Source organism: Halichoerus grypus, chromosome 2 (assembly GCF_964656455.1).
Source record: "Halichoerus grypus chromosome 2, mHalGry1.hap1.1, whole genome shotgun sequence".
NCBI classification, from domain to species: domain Eukaryota; kingdom Metazoa; phylum Chordata; class Mammalia; order Carnivora; family Phocidae; genus Halichoerus; species Halichoerus grypus.
Window position 1 is genome coordinate 144,411,797 of NC_135713.1, and position 24,315 is coordinate 144,436,111.

General features: G+C 43.6%; 1 protein-coding gene and 1 pseudogene across 3 annotated transcripts in view; both read left to right on the forward strand.

Annotated features, from left to right (window-relative positions):
* Positions 1 to 24,315, forward strand: part of RNF130 (ring finger protein 130) — a 127,918-nt gene that overhangs the window by 37,562 nt on the left and 66,041 nt on the right. For all 3 annotated transcript variants that reach the window (XM_036071191.2, XM_036071190.2, XM_036071192.2), the window contains exon 3: positions 19,112 to 19,362. In XM_036071191.2, the coding sequence (XP_035927084.1) occupies positions 19,112 to 19,362 (251 nt within the window). The remainder of the gene's footprint in view (positions 1 to 19,111; positions 19,363 to 24,315) is intronic.
* On the forward strand, positions 10,190 to 10,807 carry LOC118522275 (large ribosomal subunit protein eL43 pseudogene; annotated as a pseudogene).

The following is a 24,315-nucleotide window of genomic DNA, read 5'->3' on the forward strand; positions in this document are numbered from 1 at the left end:
TAGCAGAGAAAGACCTCAATTAATGTATGTTCAGAGAACTAAAGGAAATGATATTTAAAGAATTAAAAAGGAAAATATGACAACATGAATGGTACCAGAAGCCAACACTTAGAGATTCTCAATAAAGGATAGAAAAATTATCGAAAAGAGCCACATGGAAATCATGGAATTGAAGAGTACAATACTGGAAATGGAAAACATCACTTGAGGACTTGAACAGTGGATTCAAAACAGCAGAAGAATCTGTGAGTTTGAAGATAGAGCAATAGAAATTATTGCTCTGAAGAACAAGTAAAAAAAAAAAAAAAAACCTGAAGAAAATGAACAGAGCCTTAAAGGCCTGTGGGACACTGTCACATCCCAGAGAAGAGGAGAGAAAGTGGCAGAAAAAATATTTCAAGAAATAATAGCTGAAACTTCCCAAATAAGATGTTTTGTAGACATGGGTAAGGTAATCCTAAAATCAAAGTACCTAGGATAGCCCAAAGAATTTTGAAAAAGAACAACGTCAGAAGACTTCATGCTACTTGATTTCAAAACTTCAGTAATCAGGGCGGTGTGACATTGGCGTAAGGATGGGCACATAGACTGATGGGTCAGAATTGAGAGTCTAGAAATAAATCCTTCTTTTATACTCAGTTGATTTTTGGCAAAGGTGCCATGACATTTCCGTGGGGAAAAGACAGTCTTTTCAACAAGCAGTGCTAGAACAGTTGTTCTCCAGATGCAAAAGACAAAAAAGAACTAAGACCCTTACCTTACGATGTGTAAGAATGACTTCACAATAGATAATAGACAAAAATGTAAGAAGTAAAACTACATAAACTTCTAGAAGAAATCGTAGGAGAGACTCTTAGTCATTTGGGACAGAAAGTTCTTACTCCAAAGACACTATCCATAAAAGACAAGAACAGTGTTAGTCTTCAAAAGTAAAATACCTTGTTATTCAGAAGACACCATGAAGAAAATGAAAAGATAAACCCACAAGCTGGGAGAAAATATTTCCAGCTCATAGATCTGATATATGACTGGTATATGAAGAATTCTTAAAAATCAGTGGTAATAAGATAACTTAATTTTACAATGGGCAGAGGATGTAATGACTTAATATTTCATCAATTATTAGAAAACAAAACAATGAGATATTACTTCACACTCACTAGAATGACTACAATAAAAAAATTCAGATATGACCATGTTTTGTTGAGGATGTGGGTAAACGGGAATCCTCACCCGTTGTTGGTAGGAGTGTGAAATAGTACAGCCAGTTTGGAAAACAGTTAGGCAGGGTGTTTTAAAGTGGGGCACGTATTTACCATATGACTCCGCAGTCCTCCCAGGAATCTACCTAAGAGAAATGAAAAGAATGAAATGTCCACACAAAAACTTGTGCATGAATACTCACTGCCTTATTTACAGTAGTCCAAATAGTGGAAACAACACGAATGTCCGTCAGTGAGTGAGTGGAAAAACAAAACTTGGCCTATCCACAGAATACAGTTCAGCAGTTACACGGAATTGACTACCAATACCTGCAACAACATGGATAAACCTCGAAAGCCTGACGCTCGGTGAAAGCCGGCAGTTAGAAACATCTGCCTGTGGCATGATTTCATGTATGTAGAATGTCTAGGGAAGTCACATTCATAGCGACACAAGGCAGGTTAGCAGGTGTGCGGGCTGGGGGCTGGGTATGCAGATCACCTGCGGTGGGTACGAGAGAACTTTTGGGAGTAATGAAAACATTCTAAAACTGGCTTGTGGTGGTTGTACACCCCCTGTAAATTTACCAAAATCATTGAATTTACACTTACAGAAAGTGAATGTTACGGCATGTAAATTAACCTTTCATTAAACTGTTGTTCAAAAGTGTGATGTGGAGGCACCTAACTGGCTCAGTCAGTGGAGCATGTGACTCTTGATCTTGGGGCCATGAGTTTGAGCCCCACGTTGGGTGTAGAAATTACTTTTTTTTTAAAAGTGTAATGCAGGCTAAAGTTCAGAAGCAGCACAAAAATTCTTAAACTGGAAGCTTCGTTTGAGTTGTCTGCCCCTAACTACTCTTACTTTGAGAGATTTACAGCAAGTACTCATGAGGTGATCTCTTGTGACTTTGGTTCTCATCTTAAGTATTCAGGGCAGAATGATGTTAAAATGTGAGCAAGAAAAATGTAAAAATAAAGACAGTCACTTGCTTTATGATGAGTAGAGACATGCTAAGTGCCCGTGTGTGTGAGACGGAAAGATTAACTCTCAAGTCATGACGTAAACACAGAGGTTAAATATTTTAGAATTACGAAGTCTCTGTCTAAACCAAACTGCTCTAGGTTGGTGCGGCTTATTTTATTTAACCTGAAAAGTTACACAGATTATTTAAATGAAAGCATGGATGTATTGTTAACAAAAGCAATGGAAATAAATCCATTCATTGAAAAGATTTCTGAAATACACTTTTAATTTTTACTTTTAATTAGAGAAAAATTAAAATGCCATTTTGTTTGGGAATTTGTGGATTATGTGCAAACAGGCTCATTTTAGGGTGTGAAAGGGTCCGGGTTGTTTCTTGATAGAAGAACTTTTGCCCTTTCCTCTTTGAACCCCTAAGCTATTGTTCATCATCTCCTGTTTTCCAAGCAGAATTCTGTCTTGGTTTCAGTCTGTTCTCCGTGGTGGTGCACCTGTTAACATATTCATCACCCCAGAAAATTGTCATGGAGTATTTTGTCTGGCTCACAGATCTCTGCTTCTTTAGCAATCCCACTCTGTTCTGCTTTCTGCATCTTTCAGAATCATACTTAAGGGTGTGTCACTGACCTGTAATTTGCCACAGGATTCTGCATCATCTTTTTAGTTATAAAAACAAAATTAAATCTCTGTCGGATAATAGAGCACCTCTAAAATAGTGAAAAGAGTTTGGCGTTGACAGTCACAAGGCTGGAATTGGAATCCCAGACCCAGTGATGACTAGCCTTGGGACTTTAGGGGAATGAGTCTTTAAACCATTGGCTCTCATGCGAGAGCATCTGCCTAATTGCCTGACAGGATGATTTTAACTTTATTGAGATAATGAATTTGTTAAGTTGTATAGTTGTTGTTATTTATTATTCTTGTGCCTTGAATGAGCACTACCTCTTTTATAATTATGGAATCAGTTGTACTTATTTTTCTAACTTTAAGCTAGTACTTATTTTTTTTAATTTCCAAATATACTTTTTCTTTGTTCTTCTGGTCTTTTTTCCATATGACGTAATTGTTTCAAATGCATTTAGTGTAAAATAGTTCATCAACAGGCATTAAATTACATGTGCTCTATGTCAAGCATTCTGTGAGAGACCCTGTAGGGATCTACAGAAGAAGTGTATGCGAGTGCATGTCCTTAAGGAACATTTTACTCCAATAGGGAGACAAACATGCGTGAAATAACTGGGACCCACACTGAGTGCTGACTTAGCAGGGCAGGCCTCAGTATTACCGAGAACGAGTTCCTGACTCTGAAGGCTGGCAGGAACTAATCAGAGGACTTCGCAGAGGAGGCTTTCATTGTGCTGGGCCCTACATCGTTGTCAGGATGGGACCAGAGAAGACCCTGTCCGTGGGGGAACCATGTGAGTCAGAGACCTGCTTGGAGGGGCAGGAGTCTGAGGGTGAGGGTAGAAAATGAGGCTGGGTGGGGTGACAGCAAGCATGGGGGTTTGGGTTCCATATGCTAATTCGTGAACAGGTATTTTTTTGAGCTCCTGTCAGGTCTCCAGGTGTAAACAAGGCCCACGTCATAGCTGCGCGATACCTGCTTTCGTGGAGTTATAATCAACATTGAATCAGAAATGATAATTATGAAAAGATCTTATGAAGCATACCTAGTTCCACGGAGTCAGAGAGGGCTGCCTGAGGAGATGGTGTTTGAATAGGAATTCACAGGTTGAGAAGAGTCTTCTAAGCAGGACAATCCTCAGGGTTGAAGGCTCAGAGGTGGGAGAAAGCAACGTGAAAGCCTTTTAGATACTGGGCAGGAAAGGTTGGGTTGAAGGGGTGGACAGGGAGATAGTAAGTTAAACTTCGAGGCCTCCTCCTCACAGCCGCTGTGTGCCCAAGGCAGGGACTAGTTACTAGTCACGGTGAGGATCTAGGGTTTTGAAAGACGTGGGAGGTGTAGCCCTTGGCCGGTGAGGCTGATGCCGCCTGACTCGATGGCCTCCTCGGGCGCAGCGCTGTGCTGGGGGCTCTGCGGGTGTGGGGCCACCACACCGGGCAGCTGAGCAGCTCTGCTACTCGACGGCTGCTGCTGGTAAGCAGCTAGAAAGTTGTTCCTGGCTTCTCTGCCTCCGAGTGTGGGCTCGGCAAACCCGGCAGGAAGCGTTGGGTGGGGGTGTGGTGGCCAAGCAAGCCCCACACAGTGTGGGCTCCCTCCGCCGCCCGCCAGGTGAAGAGCCTGGAAGCAGGAAGGACCTGGGACACTGGCCCCCTGGCTGAATTCCAGTGGTGTCCGCATTCAGGGTCAGGGAGACGCTGGTTATAAGAAGATCCTGTTTCAGGCCAGCCAAGTGACACTAGATGGAGGCCTGATAGCCTCTGGGGAATGGGGTGAGCTTAGACAGCACCGGCTTAGCACCCACATCATCTCAAGCCTCTCTGGCCCCCATCTTTTCAGCAGAGCAATCCTCAACATGCCGTAGCTCTCTGCTTGTACTCCAGAGAGAATTCTGCCCCGAGAAGCACTTGCTGTCCTGCCTCATTCCTGTGCTGCTCCTGCCCTCTCCCTCCCCAGATGCCCTTCTGTCCCTGTCGTCTGTCCACGTGAGGCTCAAGGACGCTCGCCTCAGTCACTGGATATCCCCCCCGCAACCTATAACTCATAATCTCAAGGAGTGGACCCAAAGATCCATGTCTCAGCCCTCCCCTGCTGGCCTGTCAGTTCTGCCCACCCTTCATTTTAGTCGAGAAACCTTAGATTAGCACCTCTCTATGCTGTGCATTGCGATGTGAACTGATATGAATTGGGAAGAGTCCAAAAAAAAACCCCCAAAGGCCTGGATACACCCTCAGTGCATTACAGTCCTGGGCCTCGCGGTCTCCAGAGCGCCTTGTTGCCCCTCCTAGACGGTATTGCCCTTCTCCTGTTAGGCTGTTACTTGCATACTTGACTGGCAGAGGGAAAAAGGGCTGCAGGTTTCTGTACGTGGAAGCGTGTGTTTTTCTGTTCTCTGCAGTGGCCAGCAGAATGCCTCGAGCAAAACAAGTGTGTACCGCACTGAAATGATTTTGTGAAGGTACTTAGTTCTATTGAGCTTTCCTGCCACTTAAGCATAGAGGGCTGACCGAAAAATTACACGTAGTTAAGTATAAGTATTTTGTGTTTTTGCTCTGTGAACGATGTTCCAAGAGCTTGCCTGTGTTTGTCCTACTGAATGCCCTTCATCTGATGCCTGAAGGACATCTCTCCCAGCGCGGTGTCCGTGACATCATTGACAGGAAAGTCAGCTCAATTTGTGGTTTTCTCCCTTACCTCTAGTTAGCAGGAGGAGTTCTTTGTAATGTAGTTAGCGGATGTGTGGTAGTATAAAAGGAAGTTACAGGCTCTTGGATAGTTTAAAATAATGTACATTTCTCTGAAAGTTAAGGATTTATTTTCTTGGATTTTAAAAATTTATATAGGCTTTACTGTTACTGTTTATCAGTCTTAGATTGTGTCAAACCGTTCTCAAGTTGGAAATCTCTTACGGTTTTATCTGTGGACATTCTTTCCATTGTTAGTAGAAAAATGTAATTTAGATGAAGATGCAACCAAGTAATAATGTTGCTTTTCAGTCTTGGTATCAATCTGCAGTATCAGGTGCTTCTTCCTGTTCCTTCGGCTGCTTGAACAGGATTACTTGAATGGCCCTTTACCTTCTTTTTTCCATCATATTCTCTTAAAGAAAAAGAAAACCTCTGTAGCTTTATATTATCAAGCAATAAATAGAAAAACATCACTTTGTACAAGATAGAAAATTCACTTTGTGAATATAAAAAAATCACTTTATGAAAGCAGTAAAGATAAATCATAAACATGTTGCAAAATATCTTTAAATAACAGTAATTTGGGCCACTTAGTGTCAATCTAGTATCTTTATCCTAAAAAAACCCATCAAGAAAATAAATAAGAGTCACACTGTTGTTTTACTGTTTAAAGTTTTTTTGTCCTAATTGAATATGGATTTAATTACCTCAGAAAAGATGGAGCCTACAGTTTAAATGTACTGCTGTGGCAGGAAATAAGAATTTAAGTCGTATGTATTTCTTTGCCTGAGTTGCAAATATTTCTCCTACTATCTTCCATGTGATCCATACACTTTTTAGAAAATGCGGAATTATCAAAAAATATATATATAAAACTGAAACACTCAATGGAACAGAGTAGAAAGCTCAGAAATAAACCCACAACTACGTGGTCAATTAATCTTTGACAGAGCAGAGAAGAATATCCAATGGGAAAAAGACAGTCTTTTCAACAAAGAGCATTGGGAAAACTGGACAGCAACGTGCAAAAGAAAGAAAGCGGACCACTTTCCTATACCACACACAAAAATAAATTCAAAATAGGTTAAAAAAGACCTAAATGTGATACCTACAACCATAAAAATCCTAGAAGAAGATACAGGCAGTAACCTCTTTGACATTGGCTGTAGCAGCTTTTTTCTAGATATTTCTCCTGAGGCAAGGGAAGCAAAAACAAACTATCGGGACTTCATCAAAGTAAAAATCTTCTGCACAGAGAAGGAAACAATCAACAAAACTAAAAGGCAACCTACAGAATGGGAGAAGATACTTGCAAATCATGTATTTGTTAAAGAACTAGTATCCAAAATATATAAAGAACCTATCAAACTCAACACCTAAAAAAAATCCAATTAAAAAATGGGCAGAAGACATGAACAGCCATTTCTCTAAAGAAGACGTCCAAATGGCCAACAGACACATGAAAAGATGCTCAACATCACTCATCATCAGAGAAATGCAAATCAAAACCACAATGAGATATCACCTCACACCTGTCAGAATGGCTAAAGTCAGAAACACAAGAAACAACAGGTGTTGGTGAGGATGTGGAGAAGGCAGAACCCTCTTGCACTGTTGGTGGGAATGCAAACTGGTGCAGCCATTCTGGAAAACAGTATGGAGGTTCCTCAAAAAGTTAAAAATAGAACTACCTTATGATCCAGCAATCACATTACTGGGTATTTACCCAAAGAATATAAAAACACTAACTCAGAGAGATACATGCAACCCTATGTTTATAGCAGCCGAGATAGGGAAGCAGCCCAAGTGTCCACTGACTGGTGAATGGATTAAGAGTAGTGGGGGGGGGGGGGGGAGGTGTATAATGGAATATTACTCAGCTATCAAAAAGAATGAAATCTTGCCATTATCAATAACATGGATGAAACTAGAGAGTATACTGCTAAGGGAAATGAGTCAGAGAAAGACAAATACCATGTGGAATTTAAGAAACAAACGAGCAAGGGAGGGTGGGGGGGGAAACAAACCAAGATACAGACTGTTAACTATAGAGAATAAGGTGATGATCACCAGAGGGGAGGGAGTGGGGAAACAGGTGATGGGGATTAAAGAGGGTGCTTATGGTGAGCACTGGGTGTTATATGGAATTCTTGAATCACTATTTTGTACACCTGAAACTAATAAACACTGTATGTTTACTGGAGTTAAAATAAAAACTTCAAAAAAATAAAACACTTAGGCCCTAGCTTCTTAAAAATAAAAATTGCTTATAAAGAATAACTGCTGATGGTTCTGTTCAGAAGCCTTCCCAGAAGCTCTGACGTTTTCCTTTGTGTCTCTGAATCCTTATTGAAGTAGAAGCGAGGAGCCCATCCATCTGCCAGAGACTTGAGACAGTCTCTATCCACTCACCTTCCTGTCTCACTCTGACCTTGCACGCTCTGTCTCCCGAGTGGGCTGCTTCAACTCCCCACTTTGTTTGCCGTTTTATCTTCCTTGTGCTTATCTTTCCCTCACTGGCAGCAGAAGGGAGGAAGAAGCCAAAGTAACGTAAAGGATCAGCAGAGGTTTAGAACACTGGCTTCAAAAGCAGGTCCATAGTTGACAGGATGGAAGACGCGGTTTCCTTGGTAGCTGTCCCTGGGCCGACCGGGAGGCCTGGTGGGGAGGCCTCACAGCTCTCCGCACTTGAGGTTTGTCAGAGCGGGGGGCCCCGGGGAGGCAGGAGAATGCTCTGTCCTGTGGGACTGTCCTCCGCATTGGATGAGAGCTGCGTCCCCAGTCCCATGCCTGCAGAGCCCAGTGACAGCTGTCCACGTGAACAGCCACATACAACCCGTCCCCGGAGTCTGCGGACAGGCTCTGCCCCACTGAGACCCAGTGTCACCTGCCAGGTCTGTGGTGCCTTTGGAGCAGGAATGCAGAGGGGTCCCTTGTGTGTGGGGGGGGGGGGCATGGGAATGGCCGAACGATGAAGGAAAGGGGACAGGCTTATGTAACTCCTGCTAGTTCCACCCTCCACCTGCTGTCCTTTCCCCCCTACCCGGGCCGACTTTTTCATCCTTTCTCCCAGTGCAGATCTGCTGGGCATGAGTTCTCGCATCACTCACCTATCTGAAAACGTCTTTTTTCTGCCATCGCTTTTCAGGGACATAGACACAGAGTTCTGAGCTGACAGCGCTTTCCGCACTTTAAAAAGTGTTGTTACTTTGTTTTCCAGCCTCTGTTCTTCCTGATGAAAGATGTTCTCTTTTATATAATGTCTTTTTTTTAATTGTATTTTTTTTAGAATGGTGTTACAGAAAAATTGCAAAGACGGTACAAAGAATGCCCCCAGGTTCCCCTGTTAACCTCTTACGTTAGTTTGGTACCTGTGTGATAACTAGCGACCCAGTCAGCACAGGTACGCTGTCATTAACCAACGTCCGTGCTTTATTCAGATTTCCTTAGTTTTTACATAATGTCCATTTTCTGTGCCAGGATCCAGCCCATGAGGGGGGGTCCCTATGTCTCCTTTGTCTCTGGCTGTGACAGTTTCGTAGACTTCCCTGTGACAGTTTCGTAGACAAACTGTTTTGACAGTTTTGAGGACTCCTGGTCAGGTATTGTGTAGCATGTCCTTCAACTGGGATTTGATGTCTTTCTCATGATTAGACTGAGGATATGGGGCGTTGAGAGGAAGATCACAGGGTCCACACTGTCAACATGAATGGTCACTGTCACCTGGCTGTTTGTCGGGCTTCTCCACCGTGAAGCTCCTCGTTTCTCTTGTCCATGCGGTACTCTCTAGAAGGAGGCCACTGTGCACAGCCCACACGTAAGGAGTAGGGAGTATTACTTGGAATTACTCTGCATGAATGATTTGTTTCTTCTCCATTTCTTAATTTATTCAGTCATTTATTTATATCAGTATGGACTTGTGGGTAGTTATTTTATACTTTGTGATAGAATACAGTGCTATTTTGCTTATTTCTGTTGCTCACACTATTCCATCTTTGGCCCTTGGGAGCACTTTCTCTTGGCTCCGGGTCCTTAGACATACACTCATTACCATTGGTATTGGGTTTTTTTATTTGTTTTGTTTTTGAGCACTTTCTTCCTTTCTGGTGCTCTGAGGTGCTCTAGGCTCATCTTGTATGACTTCCTGTCCCAGCCCGAGAATCGGCTGTTTTCTCCCAGGGACCCTGGTTTCCATTGATCGGAGAAGGGCATTAGAAACCAACTCCGGGCATTAAATGTGCTCATTACTGTTGTGGTTTTGTTGCGTCTGGGCCCTCTCAGCTGACAGAGCAAGGGAATATGTGTATGTATACCAACCCTTGTATGTACACGTATCCGTAAATACTTCTGTACGTAACCTTCCATATCTGTATTGAGCTAAGAATGAGTCCATACCCATGTCTCCAGCTCCAATCCATGACCACATGGATCATTCTAGCCTCCTCTGCGCTTGCCTGTAAAGTCCCACCCCGACTGAGAAGCCTGGCTCCCACCACCCACCATCCATTTCCTTGTTGAGTTCACTGAGCGCTCTCAGACTTACAGATTCTTAAACATAAATAACAGGTCTGCAGGCTTTTAGAGTGCTGGTGCTTGGTGCGTATCTTCTCTGGGTGGAATGCCTCAGTACTTAACCTTTCTCTCTCCTCCCATTTAAAATGCTTCTATCAAAAATTTGTAAGAGAAGTCTTCCTCTCTGGGCTCAGACCTAGTTCACGGCGACATGGCTAAACGCACCAAGAAGGTCGGAATCGTGGGTAAATACAGGACCCGTTAGGGTGCCTCCCTCAGGAAAATGGTGAAGAAGATTGAAATGAGCCAGCACGCCAAGGAAACTTGCTCCTTCTGTGGCAAAACAAGATGAAAAGACGAGCAGTGGGGATCTGGCGCTGTGGCTCCTGCATGAAAACCGTCGCTGGTGGTGCCTGGACCTACAGCACCGCTTCTGCCGTCACAGTGAAGTCGGCCATCAGACGACTGAAGGAGTGGAAAGGCCAGCAGAAGCTCCACCGTTTGAAACATAGCTAGCCTATAATAAATGGGTTCATTTATGTAACAACAACAAAACATTTTGTAAGAAAATACAAATGTAAGTATCTTAACTTGAAAATGACATGAAACTAGGTGGATCTTGGAATACACGAAACAACAGAAAGAAGGTATTCATTAAGTTAACCTGCAAATGCGTTCAAAAAATTAGTAACAAGGGTTTGTGGAGACTTGGGTTAAGTAACAGGTCCAGCAGAGAATCCCTGGGAACCTTCTATCCTGTAATCCCTACATGCCCTAACGTGTGCCATGGCTCCCAAAATACATATTGAAAGCTTGGGCCGTATCCTTGGGACATAATATTCATAATATTCATAATATTCATAATATTCAGATGTAGGAAGAGGTTAGCCTCATACTGCTCTTGATAATGGGTGTGTGTTATATTCATTTTCAGCATTTTATTTTTTTTTAAACTTTTTTAGATTTTATTTATTTGACAGAGACACAGCAAGAGAGGGAACACAAGCAGGGGGAGTGGGAGAGGGAGAAGCAGGCTTCCCGCAGAGCAGGGAGCCCGATGTGGGGCTCAATCCCAGGACCCTGGGATCACGACCTGAGCCAAAGGCAGACACTTAACGACTGAGCCACCCAGGCATCCCTATGTATCTATTTTGTTGTTTTGTTTTTTTTTTTAAGATTTTATTTATTTATTAGAGCACAAGTTGTGGCAGAGGGAGAGGGAGAAGCAGACTCCCCGCCCAGCAGGGAGCCCGATGCGGGGCTCGATCCCAGGACCCCGGGATCATGACCTGAGCCGAAGGCAGACGCTTAATGACTGAGCCACCCGGGCACCCCCACATTTTATTTTAATAAAGACATTGAAAAACTACTGTCCACAAGTGAACAGGATGGAAAAGATCTGTGAACAGTGTTTTACCATTTGGAAGTTGAGCATGAAAATGAATAATGACAGTAATGATTTTATTAGCCCATTAAATAATATAGGAACATGAGTTCATACTAATCTTTTTTTTATATAAGATTTTATTTATTTAAGAGAGAGAGAAAGCGAGCACATGAGCAGAGGGGAGGGGCAAAGGGAGAGGGAGAAGCAGAGCCTGATTCGGGACCCTGGGATCATGACCTGAGCTGAAGGCAGACGCTCACCTCACTGAGCCACCCAGGCGCCCCAAGTTCATACTAATCTAAAAAGTAAAAGTGTATTGAAATCTTGATGAGGAGTGGAGTATTTACCGAGTCTCAAAGTACCTCCGCACAGAATACTTAGGAGTTACAAAGAGGGGAAAGAGTGACTTCTCAGTGGAAATGCCTGGAGAGCATCCCTTTGGCAAACCACTCAATCAGGGTGAACTTCCGCTGTATTGGGCTGTGTCCTCACTGTGCCCCACCTGCTAGCACGTGCTGAAGAGAGCACAGCCTCACTTCTTCTGGTGTTGCTGCCAGGAGTGCATGACCTGAGTCTAGCCCCGTGGAGACACTGGCTCCGTCCAGACAGAGGGGCTGTATGTCATCTTCCCAAGTGTCGAGGTCAGGGACATCAGGGGGCGTCTGAGAGACTGTTCCAGACTGACAGAGAGCCACGAGATGTGACGGCTGAATGCAGTTCGTGCGGCTCTGATCCTGATCTGCTCTAGGACGTTGTTGGGAAACTGGGGACGCTTGAATGGACTCTGAGATTAGGCAGCAGTAATGCGTCAGCACGCACTTCCCAGTTTGCGTGGTTGTGCTCTGTTTATAAATGGTTTTTGTTTGTGGAAGACACACTGAATGTTTGGAGGGGATGACACATCATACCAGTAACTTCCTCTTGAATGGTTTGGGGGAAAAGAGGTTTTTATACCATACTTCCAGCTCTTCTGTGTTAGAGTCTTGAAAAATATTTATAAATGAATAATCTGGGGCTCTAGGAGGAGTTAGTGTGGAGAAAAGCCCGAGGTGGAGTCCCAGAGAAGAGGCCTTGGACTATCCGAATGAAGGACTGCTGCATGGGAGAGGAATTTCCCTCCATTCTGGGACGTTCAGCTTGAGGTTGGGGTGTTTGTTATATTTGGTGGCCAGTTTATTGGCAGGATTTTTCCTTCTTGATACATAACAGTAATGATGCACCTGACAGTTGATGGTATTTTACACCATTGATACATGAAATACAGTTTATTTGCTTGGTGGTGCTTTTCGAGCGAAGAGAACCAAGAGCCATGAATGGGCATTTAGGAATCAAGATTTTAATTATAAGGAAGACCTTTCTAATACTTAAAAGTGCCTGTGGATAGAGCTAGCTACCTCAGCCGGTCGGGAGTTACTTGTATTGTGTTGAAGATGACCCCTAAGAACTCTCGTAACTAAAACATTCTCTGACCTCTGCTGACTGGTGATTGTCTCCCCAGTTACCCCCTCCCTTCGTTTCTGCCTCTAGATGAAGGAAGAAAGTGGCTTTCTCTTTTGTGCGGGTCTTTGCTCCTGCCGTCTTTTCTTTTTTGACGTGGAAAAAACAGATCATATGATGAGTGCCTACACTCAGGAGATGGTATGAGAACCGAAACTGACGTTTGAGCTCTGGGTACTGAGCCCCTTTGCTCTACTTGGTCTGAGACTGAAGGAACGAGGGTTTAGTAGACCCTGGTTCTTGTTGAGAGTGGAGTATCGTCTGGAATTAATCACGTGACTTTGGAGTCCCTTGGTGGCTCACCATTGAGCTCCTGAATGTCAGCCTCGTGGCCGGGGAGTCAGGTTCAAGCTAATCAGCGTTGTGCAGCCGTGGGCACCACCCAGATGCCGTGGTGTTGGTGTTTTCTTGATTCAGTGACGGAACTTGACCCTTCACTCTTGTGCTCCACACACTTGCTTCCCCACGCTCCTCAGAGGCCTTGACTCCTGGCTGGCTTACCCACGCCGTCGTCCCGGCCAGCCTCCGCGTCCACGGGAAAGTGCACACCTGGCCTAAAACCCATCCTCAGTGTCTCCCAGAACTGGTACGTCTCTGGTCTCGAGTCTGGTGTCCTGTTCTCTGACCGATGCTTCTTCCCTTTCTCTCCTCTCCTCTCCTCTCCTCACCTCTCCTCTCCTCTCTTCTCCTCTCCTCTCCTCCTGACCTTTGGTTTTGCTGAAGCTTCCTGGTCCTTGAGCCTTCGCTCCGTTTTCTTCCGGTTCTCCTCCTCCAGGCGTGATGCCTCCATTCTGCTTGGACTGTATGAGCCACCGTTTCAGTCACTGTGATCAGCAGCATCGTTTGGGTACTGGAGTGTCTGCTGTCACACACCATTAGGCCCATTTGGCTCCCAAAATGCTTTGAATGTCAGGTTAAGGAGTTTGAACTTTATTTAGTTGACGTAAGGGATAAAGGCTTTTTCTTTCTTTTTTTTTTTTTTCTTTAATTTTTGTTGAAGTATGGTTGACACACAGTGTGATCTGAGTTTTGGGTGTACAACATAGGGGTCCGACGATTCTGTACACGACTCGGTGCTCACCACAGGGGTGGTCGTCATCTGTCCCCGTACAGAGTTCTGTATTCCCTATGGCGCACTTCTCATCTCTGTGACTCATCTTACCACCACGAGCTTGTACCTCTCAATCCCCTTCACCTACCTCGCCATCCCCCACCCCCTCTATTTAAGAGTCTGGTTTTTGTTGGTTGCTCATTTGTTTTGTTTTTTAGGTTCCACATATGAGTGAAATCATATGGCATTTGTCTTTCTCAGTCTGACTTATTTCACTTAGCATAATACCCTCTGGGCCCATCCGTGGTGTGGCAAATATCAGAGGCTTTGGACAGAGTGACGTGACAAATCAGGCTTTGGAAAAGCACTGGCAGGTCTCAGCAGGATGTCTATAACTGATACAACCTGTCGTCTACATTGTAGATCTGTAGAACTAAAGCTGTGTTCATTTCCTAAAAGAACGTAGCATATCTTCTTTTTTCCTCCCCCTTGAGTTCTTTTAAAGGGGGTCAAAGCAGAGGAGACTGAGGACTGGGTTTGAAGAAGCGCGAGTGTTACAGATAAACATCTGAGAAGGACCGAGGTCCGTGGAAGGGACAGTGGGGAGAGGGCCTCAGGCCATTTGCAAGCAGACTCACTGAGGCACAGGCATGGCGAGCGCCCCTGATCCGTGCAGCTTGATGAGAGAGTTACAGAAGCTCCCTGGGGCTCACCCACCTGTTCCATGCTGGAAGCTGGGAGAGGACTCCCGCATCTGGAGCACAAATCCCTGTGAAAGCCAGGGGGGCTGTGTTGGTCAGCAGGTGCGTGCGGTGGGGAGGAATGAACGAATGAGGGGGAGTTCCAGAATTCGGTCAGAACAGTTCTGTATCAGAGTTCAGTTTCTTGAAGGTGATAAACGAATCGTGTCCTTGTTCTTAGGAGAGAGTGCTGAAGTATTAAAGGAGGAAACGTCATGATTTGAAACTGTCCTGGGGTTTGAAAATTCTCCAAGGGAGAAGGAATTTTTTTTTTAAAGGCGGGAGGAGGGCAGAGAATAGAATTGTTTTAATAAAGTAGCCAAACTCAAGCAGTAGAAACATAGATTCACATTAAAGAACAGAAGTGGAGAAGGTTTTAAGAAAATAGGTGAAAGCAGGGATCGCACTGATTTTTACTGACTTGTCATCTCTGATAAATTAATCCTGGCTGCTGAGCATGTTGAAATGCATGGGATTCTGAGGCCGTATCCGTGATTAATTAGCAGTGTTGGCCAAGGGCTTAGGCTTCGGGTTAGTGGTGGTACCTGGGCCAAATATCTGTCATCTCTCCTGGAGTGTTTACATCATTATAGTCTAATAAGTCTTTACCTCTTACCAGTCACTACTTGACCTAACCCGACTGTTATCCTGAAGCTTACACCTTCTCTGGCCTTACTACCCCCCGGAAGCTGGGCCAGGGCTTCTCAGATCTTCAAAAGTCAAGTGCAAAGGCATCCTTCAATCAGGGTCTCTGAGCCCAGATCAGCTTTAGGGGTTGGGAGTGAGGAGATCCATGAACCTCTCCAGAGATCAGCAGAATGAGGGCTTTTCTTGTAGGAGGGGTCGCCTGTCCTCAGATTCTCTAAGTGATTGACAGGCAGAAATGGTTAAGAACCTAGTGGCTTGACTAGAATTCTCACAACCTGCTGTAATTCTTCTTCACTTTACTTGAGGAGCAGTGTCTTAGCCTCCTTCCCTGTCCTGCTAGCAATCTCCTCCTCTCTACTAGCCTGATGAGACTACCTGCTTGGGCTCCTCTCTCCAGCCCCTTTAAGATTCTCCTTTGCTTAGGACACCTGGCTGGCTCAGTCCATTAAGCGTCCGACTCTTGGTCTCAGCTCAGGTCATGATCTCAGGGTTGTGAGTTCAAGCCCCACATTGGGCTCCATGCTGGGCGTGGAACCTACTTTAAAAGGGAAAAAAAAAAAAAAAGATCCTCCTTTGGTCTTTTTTTTTTTAATAGGTATACCTTTTATCCATTACTTTGTTTAGCCTTTTTTTTTTTTTAATTGAATTGTAGTTGGATTCTCCTTTGCTCTTTGAGGATAAATGTAGTTTTCACATAATCAAGAACAGGTATAAAGGAAAAAATCCTCTTGTGTGTGTCAGCTGTGTTATTCACACAGAATGCTTCTGTGACAGTGTGTGGGGCTTCCCCTATATGAAGCAGTTGTCGGCCATACCAGCTGGGTGTCCTAGAATTCAGTTGGATTCTGACCCTGTCTGCCTGGAGTTCGCATCAGATCCCACGGGTTAATGGAGCAATCCCACAAGGCTGCCCCCTCCTTGCCCCACTTCAAAGCCAACCAAAAGTCCCAGGCTGTCACCTGTACTTCTGACCTGCTGGCTATAAATCAGGGTTCCCACAACCCCTCATAGTGTTCAAAACTTTGTTAGACTGGCTCACAGAACTCAAGGAAACACATTTCCTGGTTTAATATAAGGAATATAGTAAAAGATACAGATGAATGGCCAGCTGAAGATGCATGGGGCAAGGTATGTGGGAAGGGGCCTTCTGGCTTGCCACCCTCCCAGCCCCTGCACGTGTTCACCAACCCAGAAGTTCTCCAAACCCCACACTTTGGGGGTTTTTATGGAGAATTCATCACATAGGCATGATCGGTCATTAACTCGGTCTCCATCTCCTCTCCCCTCCCCAGGGGATGGAGGGCATGGGCTGAAAGTTCCAAGCTTCTCCTCATGGCCCACTGAGAGTCATCTCATTAGAACCAAAGACTTCTGTCACCCAGGAAGTTCCAAAGAATTTAGGAGCTCCGTGTCAGGATCCAAGACCAGATAGCAGAAGAAAAGATGCTCCTAATGCTCTTATCACTTAGGAAATCGCCAAGGGTTTTAGGAGCTCTGTGCCAGGAACCCGGGTGGGCCAATATATCTGTTTTCTCTTATTTCACAGCAGGTAAATTTTCTGTCTTTAAAAAAAGTGGACATTAGGACAGGGAGCACGTGGCTGGCTCAGTCGGTAGAGCATGCAACTCTTGATCTCGGGATTGTAAGTTCGAGCCCCACATTGGGTGTAGAGATCATCTAAAAATAAAATCTTTAAAAACAAAAAAAGGTAAACTTTAGGGAACCTTGATCATAGTATGTGCTCAATAAATATGGTTGAATGGATGGTTGAAATAATTAAATGCTTCTTTTCCCAAACAGCTTTCCTGTTGAAATTAGGTGATGTTCCCTTAGTGTTCTTTGAACGTGTGAAATTGCGTGGATCGGTTGCCCCGGCTACCTGTGCAGCCTTCCCTACTACTCTCCCAGCTTGAGTCTTCAAGAGGAAGCCTCAGAACTGGTTTCTAAAACCCTTTGTACCTGGTGCGATTATAAAGCAATGAGACTGATTGTCATGTGTCGCTTGTGGGATCCGTCTCAGTTACTTTATAGCCGTGCCCGGTACCCGACACCGCACACCGTTGCCTGCTGAAGAGCAGTCCAAAAGCACAGACCTCAGGTTTCTTAAATGGAAAATTTGAATGGTTTAGCATTATTTGATGATTTTTCTTTAACTCACTGACCAGAACTCTTATTTCAGAAAGATAAATTAGATGTTAACTTTGTTGCTTACTTTACTTTTGCAGTTTTCTTTTTGTGTTTTGGATTTTTTTAAATCAGTATTCTGATAAGCTGCTATTCTGATAAAGTGGCTGGCACGATTTTGCATAAGGTAATACAGAAGGTCTGTGTTCCACCGGGTTAAATTCTTCATGAAACTTTTAATTATTGAATTTCTTTTCAGTTGCCTGTGGCCTTTTGACTGCCTGGGATAACAAGGGTAGTTCTTTTAGTTAAATACGGTAAACACGTAAACCAAATACTTAGTAGTATTCACTGAGGAAGCCTTTGAAAGGGCAAGTTGTGGGGTGTTTGTTCATTTGGCTTTGGTGGTTTACATTGATGTGCAGACCTTATTCAGATTTGGATAAATAGTTCTAATTTTCTCTTTCCTGAAATAGAAATGTTTCCTCTCCTTCCTCCGACCCCCAGAGTCTTAGTCTTTGCTTTGAAGTGTGCTGGAATAGTGTGTGCCCGGTAGCTCGTCGCCACCAGCCTCAGCTGAGGAGGACGACCGCGGGCGGCCCGGGTGGCATAGCACAGCTGCCCTTTTTCCTGGAAAGGAGATGGGGACTGACTTCCCTTGTGGAGGAGGAAAGGAGTAATCTCACTCTCCACAGGAGAGAGAGTAGCTTGCGCTGACGGTAGTACTCCTCCTGGAAATTACGTAAGTGAACCAAGTGGATGAGTCGAGGAGCAACTTAGCATCCTGGCAGTTCGTGGCCTTCAGTAGCTTGTCGCTGTGGCAGGACGTCTGGACAGCTGCTGGAAGCTGCAAGGGTTTTGATGCCCAGCTAGTCCAGGGTGTTGACGCTTGGACGTGTCTCAGGGAGGGTTTGATTTCCAGAAGGATCCCGGGGTAAACAAGAAAGGAACCTTCCTCTCCTGAGGTCTAGACGCAAGACCAGAGGGAGTCTCTCGGTTACTAATGAAGGTCGCAACCACCACGGCGTTTGGCTTTGGCAGCTCCGTTAGCAGACGTGTGTCACGTCGGGGGTGTTATAAAGCTGCAGATCCTGTACCTCTTTCTGTTCCTTGTACTAGTTCTGCACACAACAGGTGCTCCGTAGATATTTCTAAGAAAGAGTAGTGCAAAAAGTACCAATTTTTTGTACTATAAATAATAGCGCTTTTTGTACTATAAATACTAGCGCTGTTCTCCTTTTCCTAAGGAGCTGGGACTTTCTAAGGAGCGTTTTAATGGAAAAGGTTTTACAGTAAAGACCTGCGGTGATTTTATCACATTATGTTGTTGTATCCTGTGTTTTATACTGTCTGCTGTCACATATGGCTGATTTAATCATTTGTTCTATAAATACAGTTGTAAGACAAGGTACTGTGGCTCCTAGCACTGCAGTCCTTCTACACTTTGTCCGAGTCTTAAGCACGCCACAAAGATTCTTGTTCCCACTTGGTGCCAGCATACCCAACTGCAGATTCATTCCATTTGAAAAGGTGAATCTGCAGACCCTTGCTATTAGCAGGAATCGTAGTCTTTTTTCTAAGTAGCATTTTCATATGTGTGATGTTCCTGTAAGTTTTAAAGGTCACTTGAGCATCTATATTTATTTTACATTACAGGCACTGGAGATATTATTGCTGTCATGATTACAGAATTGAGGGGTAAGGATATTTTGAGTTATCTGGAGAAAAACATCTCTGTACAAATGACAATAGCTGTTGGAACGCGAATGCCGCCAAAGAACTTCAGCCGTGGCTCTCTAGTCTTCGTGTCAATATCCTTTATTGTTCTGATGATTATTTCTTCAGCATGGCTCATATTCTACTTCATTCAGAAGATCAGGTACACGAATGCACGCGACAGGAACCAGGTGAGCTCCTGGCACTCTAATGATCCATGCTTACCAGCCGTAATTTGGAGATGTCTATTGTGGTCATACACAGTACAAAGTTTTTCACTTAAGAAAAAAGTCGTGACCCTCAGTCGTGTCCATATGTTGAAAACATATTTACATACATTATTTTCTGGATTTTTTTTAAATGCCTGAATGGGGAATTTACCTTTACAGTGATCACTTGGAATATCCTAGGTAAATGGTTAGCTTAGTATCATAATATGATCTGGCTAACTCTAGTAATTTGGAGAACTATCACGGAGTTGCATTTTTGAGCTGGTAGCCCTGGTTGTCGGTGGCAAGGGGAGCTGGGAGCCTTCACGTACTTTCATTCCCTGTGTGTTATCTATTCAGAAAAATAAGTCAATTAAAAATTACCTAACCCTGTTTAAGCTTGGCCGTGGGGTGACAGTGAGGTGGAAAAGGACCCATAGAAGAGAGGTATCTGGTCGTCCTAGAACTTCCATTGGTGAGCACAAACTGAGCTCAGCGGGTTTCAGCTCAATGACTAAAGACTCAGGAAGGACAAGACAGCGTGCCACCCTGTAGTGGAGGGCCTACAGGCGGTGACCTTGTCCGTTTGTTAGCTTGTTCGATGCCCTCTAGACAAAACGTGCACCCAAGGGGCCCGGTTGGAAGTGTGAGGTCCCAGCCCCAGTCAGAGGCTTCTCTGCTAGGAAACTAGCAAGGGAGCTGCTTGGAGGGTGGTTTGAAGCCAGTCTTCATGGAATGCCATCCAGACCCCTGTGGGAGAGCTGAAATTTTCAGCCTTCCTCATTCCAGTGAATGCACAGATACTGCTATGGAACAGATCCAAGTTCGAATCCCGACCTTATCACCAGTTTGACGTGGTCTTTCCTTTTTTTTTTTTTTTTTTAAAAGATTTTATTTATTTATTTATTTGAGAGAGAGAATGAGATAGAGAGAGAGAGCATGAGAGGGGGGAGGGTCAGAGGGCGAAGCAGGCTCCCCGCTGAGCAGGGAGCCCGATGCGGGACTCGATCCCGGGACTCCAGGATCATGACCTGAGCCGAAGGCAGTGGCTTAACCAACTGAGCCACCCAGGCGCCCCTGCGGTGGTCTTTCTTAGAGAGTTTATTTTACTTCCCAGTTTGTGTCTTCATCTGAAAATAGGTATAAAATATCTGAAAACTGTAATTTATTGCACATTTATGTGCCCTGCTCTGTGCAGTATCCTATGTACCTTTAAAGTTTTTTATTATGATAATTTTTATTATTTATAATTTCATACCTCGAGAAGCTGTGAGAAGAGTATAAAGTATTCCCTTCCCCAGATTCTTCAACTGTTAACATTTTACCCTAGTTCCTTTTCTGTGCATACATACTTTTTTTAACCATTTGAGAGTCAATTTGAGATATGATGTCCCTTTACCCTTTAAATACCTCAATGTGTATTTTTAAAAAGCAAGAACATTTCTCACATAATCACAGTACGATTATCAAGATCAGGAAGTTAACCTTGGTACAACACCAGATCTACAGATCTAAGATTCTGAGTTCTGTAAAACTGTCGTACTTAGAGCGGCGCTGGCTCAGCCGGCAGAGCATGGCCCTCTTGCTGTCAGGGTTATGAGTTTAGGCCCCACCTTGGGCACGGAGCCTACTTAATAATGTCCTATATAGCAAAGCGAACCCTGGATTGATCCAGATTGTACGTGGCATTCAGTTGCCATGTCCCTTTTTTTTTTATTTTTTTAAGTAAGCTCTGCACCCAATATGGGGCTTGAACTCACAACCCCAAGATAAAGAGTCGCGCGCTCTACCGACCCGAGCCGGCCAGGTGCCCCTGTTATGTCTCTTTCAATCTGTCTCATGGCATTGACATTTTTGAAGAGTCCGAGCCATTTGTTTTGTATTTGAGTTTGTCTGATATGTGATGTTTCTGCATCATCAGATCCAGGTTATGTGCATTTTTTAAGGAACATCAGTCCTTTACATTTGTTAAAGTTTTTATTTTGAGATAACTGTAGATTCACATGCCACTTGTAAGAAATAATAGGTCCCATCTTTCCCATTTGGACACTGGGGAGGGTATGTGTTCTGGTAAGCGCTGTGAATTGTGCAAGACTGTTGAATCTCAGATCTGTACCTCTGAAACAAATAATGCAATATATGTTAAGAAAGAAAAAAAGAAGAAGAATGTAGCAGGAGGGGAAGAATGAAGGGGGGGAAATCGGAGGGGGAGAAGAACCATGAGAGACGATGGACTCTGAAAAACAAACTGAGGGTTCTAGAGGGGAGGGGGGTGGGAGGATGGGTTAGCCTGGTGATGGGTATTGAGGAGGGCACGTTCTGCATGGAGCACTGGGTGTTATGCACAAACAATGAATCATGGAACACTATATCTAAAACTAATGATGTAATGTATGGGGATTAACATAACAATAAAAAAATTTAAAAAAAAAATAAAAATAATTAAAAAAAAAAAAAAAAAAAAGAAGTAATAGGTCCCAGATAGCCTTCATGCATTTCCCCCTGGGGGTAAAATCTTACATAACTATAGTAAATATTTCAACCAGGATCTTGACATGGATACCATCCACTGTCTTACTCCGATTTTTCCAGTTTAACCCGTACTCGTGTGTGTGTGTATATGGTTCTCTACAATGTCAGGTCACCACCATCATAGTCAAGACACAGAACAGTCCCCCACCAGGATCCCTCATGCTGTTCTTCTTTCATCCCAGCTCCCCCTCCCCCCTCTCGCCCAGCCCCTCTCGCCCAGCCCCTGACCTATCCCCACCTCTGCAGTTCCATCGGTTCAAGAATGCTGTCTGAATGGAATCCTACAGTACTTCACCTTTAGAGTTTGGGTGTCTTCACCTAACATGACTCCCTCGAGAGCCGTCTGAGTTGCTGTGTGGGTAGCTTATTAGTTCTTATTGCTGAGTAGAATTGTGTCGCTTGGGTGTACCACAGTGTGGTGAACCAAATTGTTTCAAGGTTTAGGCTATTTTAAAGTGGCTGTGAACATTTGTTACAGATGTTTGTGTTAACATGAGTTTGCATTTGCCTTGGGTAAATGTTCAAGAATGAAATATCTGGGTTATTCTGGTAAGCACCTACATGATTTTGTAAGAAACTGCCATACCCTTCCCCCAAGTGGCCTCAGTATCACACATTTGCACTAGATACGTATCCCTGACCCAGTTCCTCTGCATCCTGCACGGCATGTGTTGCACTCTTTTGTATTTTAGGTGTGTAGTCACATCTCTTCTGTGGTTTTCATTTGCATTCCTCTCATCGCTGCTGACGGGGAACATCTTTTCCTGTGCTTCTTAGCTGTATATCCTCTTCGGTGAAATGTCCATTCATGGCTTTTGCCCATTTCCTACCTGGGTTGTTTTGGGGTTTTTTTTACCGTTGAGTTTTGAGTGTTGCTACGTTCCAGATACAAGCCTTTGTCAGAATTGTGGTCGGCAGATATTTTCTCCCGGTTTGTATCTTGTCTTTTCAACCTCTTAACAGGGCCTTTTGAAGAGCAAACATTTTTAATTTTGATGAGGTTTAATTTATCAATTTTGCTATTGCTGCAAGTCTAAAAACTTTTTTGCCTAGCCCTAGATTCCAAAGACCTTCTCTTTTTTTTTCTGGAAGTTTTAGAGTTCTACATTGTACATTGAAGTCCATGACCCATTTTGAGTTAATCTTTGTATAAATAAGAGATTTGGGTTAAGGTGTTTTTTTTTTCTCATTTTATGTCTGATATTGCAAGTTTGCCAAAACTCAGTTGGGCATATTTATGTGGATCTGTGTCTGCTTTTCTGTTCTGTTCCACTGAACTATGTGTGTATCCCTCTGTCCATCCCACAGTGCCATGATGACTGTAGCCTCAGTCTTGGGTAGAGTGGTTCCTCCCACTTCATTCTTATTTTTCAAGATTATTTTATCTATTCTAGGTCCTAGAGTCTTTCCATATAAATTTTAGAATAAGCTTGTCTGTGTCTCTACCAAAAAAGAAAAAAACAAAACACCACACAGAACCTTGCTGAGATTTCTATATGAACACATTAAACCATAGATCAGTTGGGGGTAGAACTGATATATTTACTGTGTTGAATCTTCCAGTCCACGAACCTGTAATGTTTTTCCACTTACTCAGGTCCTTTTTATTCCTTTTGTCAGCATTTTGTAGTTTTTAGCATATAGATTCTGTACATGTTTTAAGTTTATACCTAAGTATATCGTTTTGTTTGGAGTGACTATAAATGGTAGTATAATGGTAAATGGACTGCAAAAGTGTTTTTAACTTCTTCAGGTTCCATATATTCATTGTTAGTAGATCAGAATGTGATCCAGTTGTGTGTTGACTTTTTACTCTGCAGTCTTGGTAAACTCACTTCCTGTAGATTGCTTGGGATTTTCTGTACAGACAATAACGTTATCTGCACATAGGGACTGTTTTACTTCTTCCTTTCCAGGCTCCCTTGCCCTTGTTTTTGCTTTGTTTGTTTGTTTTGCCTTAATTGCAGTGGCTAGAATCTTCAGTGCACTGTTGAATGACAGTGGTGAGAGTGGGCATCCTTGCCTGCACCCAGTCCTAGAGGAAAGGAAGGGATTCAGTCTTCCATCGTTAAGTGTGTTTTAGCTTGCAGGTTTTGAAGACGTTTGTTACCAACTTGACGAAGCTCCTCTGTGTTTCTAGTTTGCTGAGAGCTTTAATCATAAATAGGTGTTCCGTTTTGTCACATGTTTTTTTTGTGTCAGTTGATGTGATCAGGCGATATTTTTTGTTTTCTTCTTTATCCTGTTGACATGGTGGATTGCATCCATTGATTTTCTAAAGAGGGTAATAAATCCCACCTCATCGTGGTGTGTGATTTTTTGTGTATTGCTGAATTCGGCTGCTTAATTTTGTTGAGGATCTTTGTTGTCTAAGTTCATGAGAGATACCAGTCTGTAGGTTTT